Consider the following 12,813-nt stretch of genomic DNA (forward strand, 5'->3'; position numbering starts at 1 on the left):
GGAGAGATGGTAAGGTTATAGAAGCAGCAGGACTTGTTCATTAATTGGGTGTGGGGGCAGGAAGGGAAGGAAGGAGTCTAGGATGACTTCCAGGTTTCTGGTTGAGGCAACTGGATGGATGGTGGTGAGGAACTGAAACAGGGAATACAGGAGCAGACTGATGATTGGCTGTAGAGTATACTGGTTGTGTGTGTAGGCTCTGGTATCTGACAGACCTTGGTTTGAATCCTGGCTCTGCACTTACTAGCTGTGTCATATTGAGCATGTTATGTAACTTGAACCTCAACTGTAAGCTGGAAATAATACAACTTACCTCTTGTTTGCATATGTGTGAATTGAATGCACAGTGTCTGGTATCCAGTAGTTATGCTGTAATGTTAGCTATTATTACCTCTCAGAAAGGGTTTAGGGCAGAGGCCAAGCAAAAATGGGTGAACCCTTCAGTAAAGGCTTCTGTGAAAGAACTCCAGTCAAGACAAAAGAGGAAAAATATGGTGCTTTGGCAGACCAGCTAAAGCCAGAAGGAGGAGGCCAGACAGGGCTGAGCTACAGCCACGTTGCTGAGCAGATGAGTCACTGAAAGAGGCAGGCTGAGCTGCCCACTGCTGTGGCCAGACTGGACTGGGCTATAACATGATGACTTCATTGTCAGTGGGGAATCATGGGGATGCCTTTTTGTCTTCGCCTTCCACTTGAAGGAATCCATCACTTCTTCCTCTTTTATAGGACTTTCCACACCCTTACTTGCTGGGAGCAACAGGAAACAGTGGAAAGGGGCAGAAAAGCCAGAATTTGAGTCCTGTCTAGTTTGCTCAGTGACCTGGTGCATATTACTTCCCGTCGGTCTTCTTATCTGTAACAGGAGAATGAACAGACCTGCCTTCAAAGTGTGATGTGAAAATCAGTTGACGGTTGGCTGGAAGGTGCTCAACAAAAAGGCAGGCATTAGTGTTCTGTTTACTGGTCGTCTATTTTGTCTCCTTGCTGCTCCTGGTCCCTCTCCACCTACTTCCTTGAGGACGCTGATCAGTTGTAATTCATTTTTGGATCCCCACCACTTAGCTTGGCCAGACACACAATTTCATGAATGGATGAATGAATGAACGAATCAAGGAGCTTCCACGGCCGCAGCGGGTGCGTCGGGGCCCCGCCCCCTTCCGCTCTCCGCCCCCTCCCACCCCCACCACGCTGTGGGGCCAAGGGCGGGTCTCTCGCGACCGTTCGCTGGCGCGTGCGCGGGAGGCGGCGCGCGGCCAGAGGTGGCGGGCGGGCTCCCGGTGCGCGCGCGCGAGGGGAAGGGAGGGGCGGGGCCGGGCTACAGGCAAGTGGTTGGCGGCTGCCTGTGCAGCCGGCTGCGGCGGTGGAGGCGGAGGCGGGCCGGCCGAACGTGTACCGGGTGGGAGAAGACGACGCTGCGGCGATGCTGCCGCCTCCGTAAGGAGCGCCGAGGAGGCCGCGGCTCTTGAGGCCCCAGAAAGCGCAGAGGAGCTGCTGGCTGGGGTCGGTGGCTTCGGGCGCCCGCCAGGCCATGGTGGCCGCGGGCGGTGGTTGGCGCGGTAGCGCCGCGGCCCGGGGCCGTGCGGGGCCGGGACAGTCGCTGCGCTGACGCCCAGGGCCCAGCCGCAGATATGAAGCGGAGCCGCTGCCGCGACCGACCGCAGCTGCCGCCGCCACCGCCGGCCGCCCGCCGGGAGGATGGGGCTCAGCGGGCAGCGGAGCTGCCCCAGCCCTTGCCCTCGCGCCGGCGAGCGCCGCCCGGGAGGCAGCTACTGGAGGAGCGGGCGAGGCCCGCAGGGCCCGAAGTCCGGGAGCAGGTAGCGCTGGCCGGGGTCTCTGAGGGAAAGGATGGGGAGGGGGAGCCTGAAAGGGAGCGATGGGGGAGGGCGATCTCAGGCGGGAAGACTTGGGCTGGGGCGTTGAAGGGGTGGGGACTGAATAGTTCGGCAGAAGGAATGGGAGGTCTGGAGAAGCAGAAAAATGGGGAGTGGAGAAGTGGATGGAAGTGATGGTCTGGGGTTGAATAGGAAATGAGGGAGTAGGCATGAAAAATGGTCCTGTGGGGCGTTTGAGGTTAGGGGTTCTGGATGGGAAGAAGGGACGCTAGAATGTGGGCTGGGAGTAAATGAAGTGCAAAGAATAGGCTTACTAAAGAGGTATGGAGGAATTATCCAGAGGGGCAAATAGTGTAAGGTAGGGACAGTCAATAATATAGTAAATGTTATCCTACTTTCTAGAGGTTATGTTGACAGTTGTGAAAACGGGTGTCATTCCTAAGCATTCTCTGATTTGGCCATCGTTATAGTCTTGTAGGAATATGTTCCGAATCATTGTTAAAGTTTCTCTCCAGTAACGATTCATTTCACGAGAAAGCGCTTTTTAAACATGTGCTTTGGGGATGCATGTGTGTAATCCCAAACCCAATACTGTGAACAGAGAATTCGTGGATATAGTCTCTGCGTTCTAAGATTGTACCACTGAAAACACCTTAGTGGGAGAACACAGAAGTGTAAAAAGTTCATGGAGTTTCTGAATGGACAGGATATGTTTATATAATTTATTAATCAAGTGTAGGTGTATTTAGAAGTAGGGGATAAAGGTCAGTTTTATCAGGGAGGAGAAGTTGTCACTAGTAGCTGTAGGAAGTTCAGTGAAAGGAGAGTATGTGGTTCTTGATCTTGTGGGATTTACAGAAAAATGTTCTGTAGTAATGAACTCTAGTGACAGCTTCCCTTTCGCACACTCTACTCTAGACCCTAGTGACTTCATCTTTGGATCTTTGAAGAGTTCTGTTAGGTCTTCTGCCTCTTTCCTGTATGTTAAATAAGTATTTTCCTTAGACATCATTCTTTATTATATAGTTTCAGTGATGCACATGTTAGCCCTTGGACTTTTCCCTCTTTTTAAAAAAAATTTATTTAGTTTATTTATTTTTGGCTGCGTTGGGTCTTCGTTGCTGTGCGTGGGCTTTCTCTAGTTGCTGCGAGGGGGGCTTCTCTTCGTTGTGGTGCGCGGGCTTCTCATTGCAATGGCTCCTCTTGTTGAGGAGCACGGGCTCTAGGCGTGGGGGCTTCAGTAGTTGTGGCTCACGGGCATAGCTGCTCCGCGGCATGTGGGATTTTCCCGGACCAGGTCTCGAACCCGTGTACCCTGCATAAGCAGGCAGATTCTCAGCCACTGTGCCACCAGGGAAGCCCCTCTCTTTTTGTTTTTTTATCTTGTAATTCTCCACCCAGTCCTGAGTAGACCGTGCCATTTCTGCCCTTGCTTTCAGGCCACTGAGCATTGTCCTCTTACTGTAATTTCCCTCTTCATCCTTGTGTCTTATATTCTCTGCAGTTCCTATTTGAAACATTTAAAAATGTACTTAAAGCCCAGATCCTTTCCTGACTCAATTTACCTGGTCTAATTGACCTTATCACATGCTTCACTAAAGAGTTCAAGGTAACTTGATTTCTCCCTCTTCTCTATCTCAGGATTTCTGTGTTCTCTCATCTTTTAAATCTCAAAGAAGGAAGTATTCATCCTCTTTTCCAAGGCTAATCCCTCTATGTTCTTGATTTCATTCCTTCTCATCTGCTGTAGGCCCTTGTTATGTATGTTATTTTCTCTTTGTCTTATACCTCAAATAAAAACAAAACAACATGATTTCCCTGAGTTTTGTAACCTACTTAAGCTACTTTGTAATCTCATTTTTGCTTTACCAGCAACCTTCTTGAACAATGAGTTTGTATGCACTGTCTCAGCTTCTTCACCTTGTATACATTCCTCATATTATGATTTGGCTTCTACAAATAAATTCCCCCAAAGTGTTGTCTTCAACGTCACCAGTAACTTTGTGTGTTTGTTTATTTACTTTTTAATTGAGATGTGACTTATCTACAGTGTGCAAATCAAAGTTTCGTTCAGCCCATGAATTTTTACAGAATGAATACACCTATGTGACCACTCCTCAGATCAGGATGTAGAACATTTCCAGTACCCTAGAATGTTCCTTTGTGCTTTCTCCCAGGTATTACCCTTCTCCAGAGGTAACCACTCTCCCAAACTCTATCACCATGGATTAGTTTTGCCTCTTCTGAACTTCATGTAAATGGAATCGTACAGTTTGTACTCTTTTGTGACTAGATTCTTTCATTCAGATTATGTCTGTGAGATTCATCTATGTTGTTGCTTTTAGAAAAAGCTTGTTCTTTTTCATTGCTGTGTAATTTTCCATTGTGTGATTATACCATGATGGATACTAAAACTTTTCCTTTTTTTTTAATTAAAAAATAATGTGTGTTGGGCTTCCCTGGTGGTGCAGTGGTTAAGAATCGCCTGCCAATGCAGGGGACACAGGTTTGAGACCTGGTCCGGGAAGATCCCACATACTGTGGAGCAACTAAGCCCGTGTGCCACAACTACTGAATCCCGTGTGCCTAGAGCCCCTGCTCCGCAACAAGAGAAGCCACTGCAATGAGAAGCCTGCACACTGCAAGGAAGAGTAGACCCCACTTGCCTCAACTAGAGAAAGCCCACACAGCCATGAAGACCCAACGCAGCCAAAAATTAAAAAAAAAAAGAAAAAAGTGTGGCTATTTGTGAAAATTTTTCATTGTGAATTACACAGAGAGATGCAGCAGTCCCAGGGGCCTTTAAATGATTAAATATGATAGCCTTCCCCCATTCCTCATCCTCTCTGACCTCTGTGAACTATTTGTCACTCTTGACCATGTGTTCCTTCTTTTTTTGTTTTTTCGTTTTTCTCTTTATTAGGTGCATTCAAGTGTACGATACAATTGTTAAACGTTTCTGGTGAAATAAACGTCGGTTATTTTATAGTGAGCTTTTATACTCCAATTATGCATTTTTAAAGTATCTTTTATCTGATATTAGTACGACTACCTCAGCTTTCTTTTGATTAATTTTTGCATGTGTTCCTTCTTGATATTTTCTTCTCTTTTGTCATAATGTCCATTCTACTCCTGTTACTCTGACTGCTTCTTGGGTGTCTTTTACTGTTTTCTATCTCTGTCCCCAATATGTTCCTTGCGGATATGTCCTCTGTCCTTAGCTTTTTTCTTTTTCTTTTGGCCACACTGTGCGGCTTGGGGGATCTTAGTTCCCCCACTAGGGATTGAACCCGGACCCCCACAGTGAAAGTACCAAGTCCTAACCACCAGACTGCCAGGGAATTCCCAGCTTTTTTCTTAATTTTACTTTGTTTTTTAGCAGGCTTACCCTATTTGTGGCAAGTGCTTAGGATGTATAATAGGGTCTGTAGTTCTCTTTGTTCATAGCATTGTGTCACAGAACCTCCTTGTAGAGTGATCTGAGTCTCTAGGCCTGACCTCTTTCCTTAGCTCTACATTTCCATTTCTGGGCTTAATATTTCCACATTAGACCCTCAGCATTTGTGATCTTAACATTTGTGATTTTCATAAACTGATAGTGTCCTTGAAAGTCCATAACTAGAAATTATTTGATGTTGAAAAGTTAAAAATTTCAGTTTCGTGTGTTATGAGGCTGGGTGGATTATTCCATTCATTCAGGGAATAAGAACCTAGCTGATCACCAAGCAGCTACCTTTCACAAATGACTTTGTTCTCCATTTCTCATGATATGGAATAATGCTTGTTACATGTTATACCATGCTGGTATTTAGGAATAATTTCTGAACAGGATGCAGAACTTGGATCTCTAGCTCAGTGGCTTACTGTATCATTGAAATAGAATCCATTATTTCTCCTTTGAAATGTGGTCTCCCTGTGTCTTTCCTTTTTCTTGTCATCAAACTTGAAATTATATCCATGGTCTTTGACTTTTCCCTCTCCCTTGACCCCCTTATCCAGATTCTGCTGATTCTGTCTTCATAACATCTTTCAAATCTTTGTTCTCACTGTCATCACCTTAATTCAGCATTTATAAACTTTTGTCTTGGTTGTTGTAATATTTTAACTGCATTTACTCTGTTTTTAGTCTTTTAACCTCTGATTTATTCTGCATTCTAATTAAAAAAAGATTGGAACTCCTTGCCTACCTGAGTTCCAGTGATAGATAAGTATTTGTTAAATGATCATTTTATTGCTTTATCTTCAGAAACTTTCATTAGCTTCTTTTTTTTTTTTTTTTTTTTTTTTTGCGGTACGCAGGCCTCTCACTGTTTTGGCCTCTCCCGTTGCGGAGCACAGGCTCCGGACGCGCAGGCTCAGCGGCCATGGCTCACGGGCCCAGCCGCTCCGCGGCACGCGGGATCTTCCCGAACCGGGGCACGAACCCGTGTCCCCTGCATCGGCAGGCGGACTCTCAACCACTGCACCACCAGGGAAGCCCCTCATTAGCTTCTTGATACCATAAAATAAAGTTTGAAGAACTTGGCATTCAAGGTTTACTTGATACTTATCACTTTTTTTTTTTTTTGCGGTACGCGGGCCTCTCACTGTTGTGGCCTCTCCCGTTGCGGAGCACAGGCTCCGGACGCGGAGGCTCAGCAGCCATAGCTCACCGGCCCAGCCGCTCCGCAGCATGTGGGATCCTCCCGGCCCGGGGCACGAACCCGTGTCCCCTGCATCGGCAGGCGGACTCTCAACCACTACGCCACCAGGGAAGCCCACTTATCACTTTTTATTAGAGTCAGAGTTAGAGGCCCCTTCTCTTGGTTCCCAAGACTTTGCTTTGTCTCTATTGTAGCGTACATTATTGAAATAGTTTGTCTCTCTCATAAGTAAGTTCTTTGAGGCCCAGACTCTTTCATTTACCTAGGGCCTAGTATGGTATTTGAAACATAGTTATTAGTCTGAATATTTATTAGAAACATAGATATGCGTGCTGGCACTTGAAACATGTATTTCCTCAGCAATATTCTGATTGGCTGTCATTCTCATCAGAGAAAAAACTCCTCAGAGGCTGTCTTATTCATCATTATACCAGCCTTTAGTGTTTTAACTGGTAGGTAATGGGCATTCAGTAAATATTTGTTTACTGCTTAGGCATTTTCATATGTATATATATATATTTTAAATTAATTTATTTATTTAATTTATTTATTTTTGGCTGTGTTGGGTCTTCGTTGCTGCGTGTGGGCTTTCTCTAGTTGCAGCAAGCGGAGGCTACTCTTCGTTGCAGTGCGCGTGCTTCTTGTTGTGGTGACTTCTCTTGTTGTAGAACACGAGCTCTAGGCGCATGGGCTTCAGTGGTTGTGGCACACAGGCTCAGTAGTTGTGGCTTGCGGGCTCTAGAACTCAGGCTGAGTAGTTGTGGTGCATGGGCTTAGTTGCTCCATGGCATGTGGGATCTTCCCGGACCAGGGCTCGAACCTGTGTCCCCTGCATTGGCAGGCGGACTCTTAACCACTGTGCCACCAGGGAAGTCCCCATATATTTATTTTAATTAATCATCCATCTGAAAAGCTCTTTCTTCTCTGTCTTTGCCCATTAAAATTCTACTCAAGCTTCCAGGCCTAACTCATACCACAGAAACTGTTCTGTGAAGTTGTTTTTCCATGATTGGGCTGTAGTAAATAGCACTTCTATCCTTCTGTATTCATTTTGTATTATTTCATATCTGCTTTTAAGTTGTAAATTATTGAGGGTAGGAACTCTATCATCATTTTATCTATCATAATTCATAGTCAAGGGCTTTGTCACAATAGGTGTTAAGTAGTTATTTGTTGACTGAATGAATTATTTGTGGACTGAATGAATAGAAAAAGATTCAAATATTTTGAATTTTGAATTCTCTTGGCACCATTAAGGAATTTTCAAAATTATTTTCAGGGAAATCAGTACCTTCTCTTTATTCTGCACTATAATGTTAGTATACGGGCAAAAGCATGGGGCAGAAAACATACAGAGGGGAAGCTGCATATATTGTGTAGGGAACTGTAATCAATTTAGTATTGTTGGAAGTTGAACTTGAAGCCATAGATGTTGAGTTAAGAGACTAAAGGAGCCTGGATTGTAGACGGTCTTTAGTATTACGTAAAAAGATAGTAAGTAAGGAAGCAGGGTGGTCTTTCTTGTTTTTTAGCTGGATTACTCTGGCAGCTGTGTGGAGGATACAATGTAGGACGTGGTGATTGAGGCATGGGCATTTGAGAATTTTTCTGAGTTTTCAATACAGAATGTCTATTTATTTATTTATTTAGTTAGTTAGTTAGGCTGCGCTGGGTCTTATTTGGGGCACGCGGGATATTTAGTTGCAGCATGTGGGCTCTTAGTTGCTGCACGCGGGCTTCTTAGTTGCTGCATGTGGGCTTCTTAGTTGTGGCATGCGGACACTTATTGTGGTGTGCATGTGGAATCTGATTCCCCGACCAGGGATCGAACCCGGGCTCCCTGCATTGGGAGCGTGGAGTCTTACTCACTGGACCACCAGGGAAGTCCCTCAATACAGAATGTTTATTAGCCCTCCCTCCCCTCTTGTCCAGAAGTAATATGAATAAGGGCCAGCACCTGAAAACCTGTTACCTTTGGAAGATTTGATTTCATCAGAGGTACTGGGAGCAGAGAGCCTGGGATGGTTGAAGCAGGTTGGACAGTGTTTCCTGATGAGGGTAGGACACATCTGCCTCCAGATTTTTCCCATCTTTGTTTTACTGGATGCCCTTAGCCTAAGATCAACCTAAAAGCTTTTTCCACCCCAGTTATTCATGGTGACCTATGATCAGGACTGTGAGAGGCAGCTTAATATTGCAATCGTTATGCCTCCTTTATTGCTGGTCTTAGCTGCTTATGATTCTCTGCTAAATTTGCCACCTAGCTTTGTACTTTCTTGATAAAATCCCTGTGGTACCTTGGTAATCATTACTTTTTATCAGCAGTTGTTGGTTGTTTTTCTTCATTATATACATATTTGGGGTTCCAAAGAGTTTTGAAAACCAGGTTGTTGGGTCAAGGGCTAGCCCTGGGGGAAGATGAAAAAGTCCTCAAGGGAGAGCAGAGACTAGACGTTATTGGCAGTAAGGACTTACACAAAATGCATTGTTAGTCAGACATAGTTGACCACCTTTTTGTTGTACCTCATTGTTAACTCTCAACCTCTTTTCTCTGCACTACAGCCATGTGTACAGTGGAAGTACAGTAAATAAATGATGGGGAAAATTGACATCAACCTGAGCCTCTTACTTCCATATGCATTAGGTACTTTTCATCTTTACCGATAATTGTTGCACCTCTAAAATCTTAGTTTTGAGCTTGCCAGACTCTGACCTTCACATCATCTTCTGTTTCTCTAGCTCACATTCATTTTAGGATTTCCTCTCCAAAAATTGTTCAAACTCTTTGGAACCTCTGGTCTGTTGATTTTTTTAAAAAAATTAATTAATTAATTAATTAATTTATGGCTGCATTGGGTCTTTGTTGCTGCATGCTGGCTTTTTCTAGTTGCAGCGAGCAGGGGCTACTCTTCATTGCGGTGCACGGGTTTCTCTTTGCGGTGGCTTCTGTTGTTGCGGAGTATGGGTTCTAGGTGGGCTTCAGTAGTTGTGGCATGGGGGCTCAGTCGTTGTGACTTGTGGGCTCTAGTGCGCAGGCTCAGTAGTTGTGGCGCATGGGCTTAGTTGCTCCGTGGCACATGGGATCTTCCCAGACCAGGGCTCGAACCCATGTCTCCTGCATTGGCAGGCGGATTCTTAACCACTGAGCCAGCAGGGAAGTCCAGACTACCTTTTCATTGTCAGTCACCTCATGCCTCTACTTTCCTCCTTGTCCAACTTAACATTTCATGGGCTATCATAATTACTCCTATGCATGTACCTTCAGTACCTTCTATCATATCTGCTTGAGAAAATTCCAACCATGATTAAACCAACTCTGCCTATTCTGCACTTGTGTCTAGGCAGCTGAATTTGGCTGGAGAAAAACACAACAATGCTGACATCTAAATCTGTGATCATGAACCTAAGGAGTCTTTCAGCAATGACAGTCAATCCTATGACATTCCCTAGTCCGTTCACTTTTTTTTTTTTTGGCAGTGCCACACAGCTTGTGGGATCTTAGTTCCCCGACCAGGGATTGAACCCAGGCCGTCAGCAGTGAGAGCACGGAGTCCTAACCACTGGACCACCAGGGAATTCCCTCCATTCACTCTTAAATGATAGTTTAATTGTTCTCCTCAAACTTCTAGCACTCTATTTGTCCTCTTTACTCTCAGTTGATGTCCTTGCTTCCTGTTTCACTGAAGAAAAAACAAAGATAATCCTGCAACTCCCATTACAAGTCACCCAACCTACCTATATCTGTACCCGCATTCCTTTTTTTTTTTTTTTTTTTTTTTTTGGTACGCGGGCCTCTCACTGTTGTGGCCTCTCCTGCTGTGGAGCACAGGCTCCGGATGCACAGGCTCCGCGGCCATGGCTCACGGGCCCAGCCGCTCCGCGGCATGTGGGATCTTCCCAAACCGGGGCACAAACCCGTGTCCGCAGCATCGGCAGGTGGACTCTCAACCACTGAGCCACCAGGGAAGCCCTGTACCCGCATTCTCTTCCCTGTCTCTTATTGCTATGGATAATCTGTTCCTATTCCCATCTAAGGCCAACCCCTACATCTAAATAAGAGTTTTATTCTTGGAATTATTCTTTCCTACTCCTGAATCATTAATATTTTTTTTCTGTTGATGATTCTCATCAACATACAAGCATGCTACAATATTTTCAATCTTGAAAAAACTTCATTAACCCTGCATTCCCCCTCATTCATTCATCCTTGGATTCAACAAGTTTTTTTTGTTTTGTTTTTGTTTTTTTAAAATTTTTTGGTTACTGTTGGGATTATAGAAGTGAAAAAGGTGGATGACAAACCCTGCTTTCACAGTTTCTATTCTAGTAGAGGGAATCAGATAATAAAAGAAATAAGTAAAATATGTAGTTTGCTCTACAGTGATAAATACTACGAAGACAATAAAGCAGGGAAGGGGGATATAGAGTGATGGGGGATTTTATGGCTTAAATAGCATTATCAGGAAAGGCATCTCTTTGGAATGAGATGTTTGAGTAAAGACGTGAAGAATGTAAGAGATTGAGGCATTTAGATTATGTGGGGGAAGAGTATACTTGGTAGAGGGAATAGGAAGCACCTTGGGGTAGAAGCATACCTCCAGCTCTAAAATTTGTGTGTGAGGAACACCAAGGAAGCCAAGTGTGGCTGGAGTAGAGTGAGTAAGAGGAAGAGTAGTAGGTAGAGGGGAAAGGTGGGGAGAGGAGGGCTGAATTGTGGAGCGTTTCAGATTGGTAAGGGTCTTACAGGCAGCTGTGAGGATTTTGACTTTCATGTTGAACGAGATGAGAAGCCATTGGAGAGTTTTGAGCATAAGAATCACGTGATCTAACATTCATTTTAATCCCACTTATTTGGCTACTTTAGCGAGCATTGACTGAATGGGTATGTGGAACCAGTTAAGAGGCTCTTGCAGTTATTCAGGCAAAAGAGCAAGGGATACGAAATAATTGTGAGTAGGAGAGTGCTCCTCTTTATAACAAAACTACTTGAAAGAGTTGTCTATATCTTCTTTCATTTCCTCTCCTCTTGAACCCATTCCAGTCAAGTCAGGCTTTAGTCCCCTGTCATTCCACTGAAACACTTATGTCAAGGTCATCATTGGTCAAACCCAGTGGCCAGTTTTCAGTCTTCATCTCACTCAACCTGTTGCTTTTGACATGGTTGATCATTCCATCATTTGGCTTCTGGGACCATGCTGTCTTGGTTTTCTTCCAATCTCAGTGGTGCTTGAGAGGGTTCAGTATTTAATCTGCTTTTGCAGTCTATTCTCTCTCCTGATGTAATCTCATCAGACTGTATTACTTAACATTCCATCTCTGTGCTGCTAATTCCCACATTTATTTCTCTAGTCTTGACCTTTCTTTTGAACTCTCCTATTTTCAGTTGTGTATGTAACATTTCTATTTGGGTAGCTAATAGACCTTTCAAACTTAATGGGTCCAAAGCTGAACCCTGTTTTTCACTTCCCATTCCACTTCTTCCCCAGTCTTTCCCATGTCAATAAATGGCACTATCATTCACTCATTTACTTAGAGCAAAACATGGAAGTTGTTTTTGATTCATTTCTTAACCTCATATTCCACATTCAGCCCATCAGTTCTGGTTGGTGCTACATTCAAATTGCATGGGACTTTTCCCCACTAGCTCCATCACTACCCTAATCTTAGCCTCTATCATCTTTCATCTGGATTACTACAAAAGTCTCCAAACCTGTCTTCCTGATTCTATTCTTTTACCTCCTCTCCCCTCCGCCCCCCTGATAATTTTCACACAGCAAGATCGGTATCATCCTGTAAAAGATAAAATCAAAGTTTGTTACCATCCCCTACTCAAAAGTGTCTTTCAATCACAGTTGATCAAAATGGAAGGTGCTTGCTTTGTACTTAAGAGTCTACATGATCTGCCTCTTGGCCTTCTCTAACCTCCTTTCCTTCTACTCCTCCTCTTGTTACTGAGCTCTGTTCACACTGGCTGCCTTGATGGTCTCCAAATATATTAAGCATGCTCCTGCCTGAGGACATTTTAAAAATTATTATTTGAGGACTTCTATACTTGGTAGTTTTCTCTACCTGAGGTGTTCTTTTTCTGGATATATTTATATGACGGGCTTCCTCGTTTCATTTAGGTCTCTGTTCAGATAGAGGCCTTCCTTGACCAGCCTTTTTATTATTACTTTTTTAAGTAAATTTGTTTATTTTATATATTTTTGGCTGTGTTGGGTCTTCATTGCTGCATGCAGGCTTTCTCTAGTTGCGGCGAGCGGGGGCTACTCTTCGTGGCGGTGTGTGGGCTTCTCATTGCGGTGGCTTCTCTTGTTGCAGAGCACGGGCTCTAGGCG

At 44.4% G+C, this 12,813-nt stretch overlaps 1 protein-coding gene across 5 annotated transcripts in view; it reads left to right on the forward strand.

Annotated features, from left to right (window-relative positions):
- Positions 1-1,628: 1,628 nt before the first annotated feature.
- MAST2 (microtubule associated serine/threonine kinase 2) overlaps positions 1,629-12,813 on the forward strand; it is a gene marked incomplete at its 5' end in the record, with an annotated part of 204,551 nt that continues 193,366 nt past the window's right edge. For all 5 annotated transcript variants that reach the window (XM_079698503.1, XM_079698500.1, XM_079698504.1 and 2 more), the window contains one exon: positions 1,629-1,814. In XM_079698503.1, the coding sequence (XP_079554629.1) occupies positions 1,629-1,814 (186 nt within the window). The remainder of the gene's footprint in view (positions 1,815-12,813) is intronic.

This window comes from Hyperoodon ampullatus, assembly GCF_949752795.1.
Source record: "Hyperoodon ampullatus genome assembly, chromosome: 2".
Classification (NCBI taxonomy): domain Eukaryota; kingdom Metazoa; phylum Chordata; class Mammalia; order Artiodactyla; family Ziphiidae; genus Hyperoodon; species Hyperoodon ampullatus.